Source organism: Mesitornis unicolor, unplaced genomic scaffold, assembly GCF_000695765.1.
Source record: "Mesitornis unicolor isolate BGI_N332 unplaced genomic scaffold, ASM69576v1 scaffold33229, whole genome shotgun sequence".
Taxonomy (NCBI): Eukaryota; Metazoa; Chordata; class Aves; order Mesitornithiformes; family Mesitornithidae; genus Mesitornis; species Mesitornis unicolor.
This window is the reverse complement of record NW_010205794.1, coordinates 273-777: the sequence shown is the minus strand read 5'-3', so window position 1 is coordinate 777 and position 505 is coordinate 273. Positions and strand designations below refer to the sequence as shown.

At 52.7% G+C, this 505-nt stretch overlaps 1 protein-coding gene across 3 annotated transcripts in view; it reads right to left on the bottom strand.

The window, feature by feature from the left end:
- The window catches only part of KLF6 (Kruppel-like factor 6), an 8726-nt gene extending 8222 nt beyond the window's left edge, over positions 1 to 504 (bottom strand). For 2 of the 3 annotated variants that reach the window (XM_010191543.1, XM_010191542.1), the window contains exon 1: positions 310 to 411. In XM_010191543.1, coding sequence (XP_010189845.1) covers positions 310 to 411 — 102 coding nt within the window. Of the gene's footprint in view, positions 1 to 309 lie in introns of all 3 variants that reach the window. The other variant, XM_010191541.1, reaches the window with a different exon arrangement.
- Between the last annotated feature and the right edge of the window lies 1 nt (position 505).

Genomic DNA, 505 nt, shown 5'->3' with positions numbered 1-505 from the left:
GGCTCCGCCGCTGGAGCGGAGCGGCCGCGCTGACAGCCGGGCGGTGGAGGAGAGCCGGAGATGCGCAGCTCCGTACGTCTACCTCGGCACTCTTCCCCCCAAAAAAGCCGTTTCATTTCATACCGAAACACCTGCTTCGGAGCATGTCCACATATTTGCCTTCATTCTCCCCAAACTCGTTGCTGACACTTGGGCGCTTTTTTTTTGCCATTTTTTTTTTAAATCCGCTCATCCTTTAATACGGCTTAAAAGAAAAAAAAGAAAAGCACCTCGACAACAAACAACAACGACGACGACATCCTCGTTTACCTGTTGCCAATATTCCTCCAGGGACGGCAAGGCTGAGAAGTAACCCGTGTCGTGCACAATCTGGAGTTCCTGGAAGATGCTGCACATTGGGAGCACATCCATGTCTCAAGTTGCAACAACAACAAAGTCCGTGCTGGTTACCAAAAGCACAGATGCCTCCTTTATGTGCAGGGGGTGCGGGGTGCGTGCGGGGGGC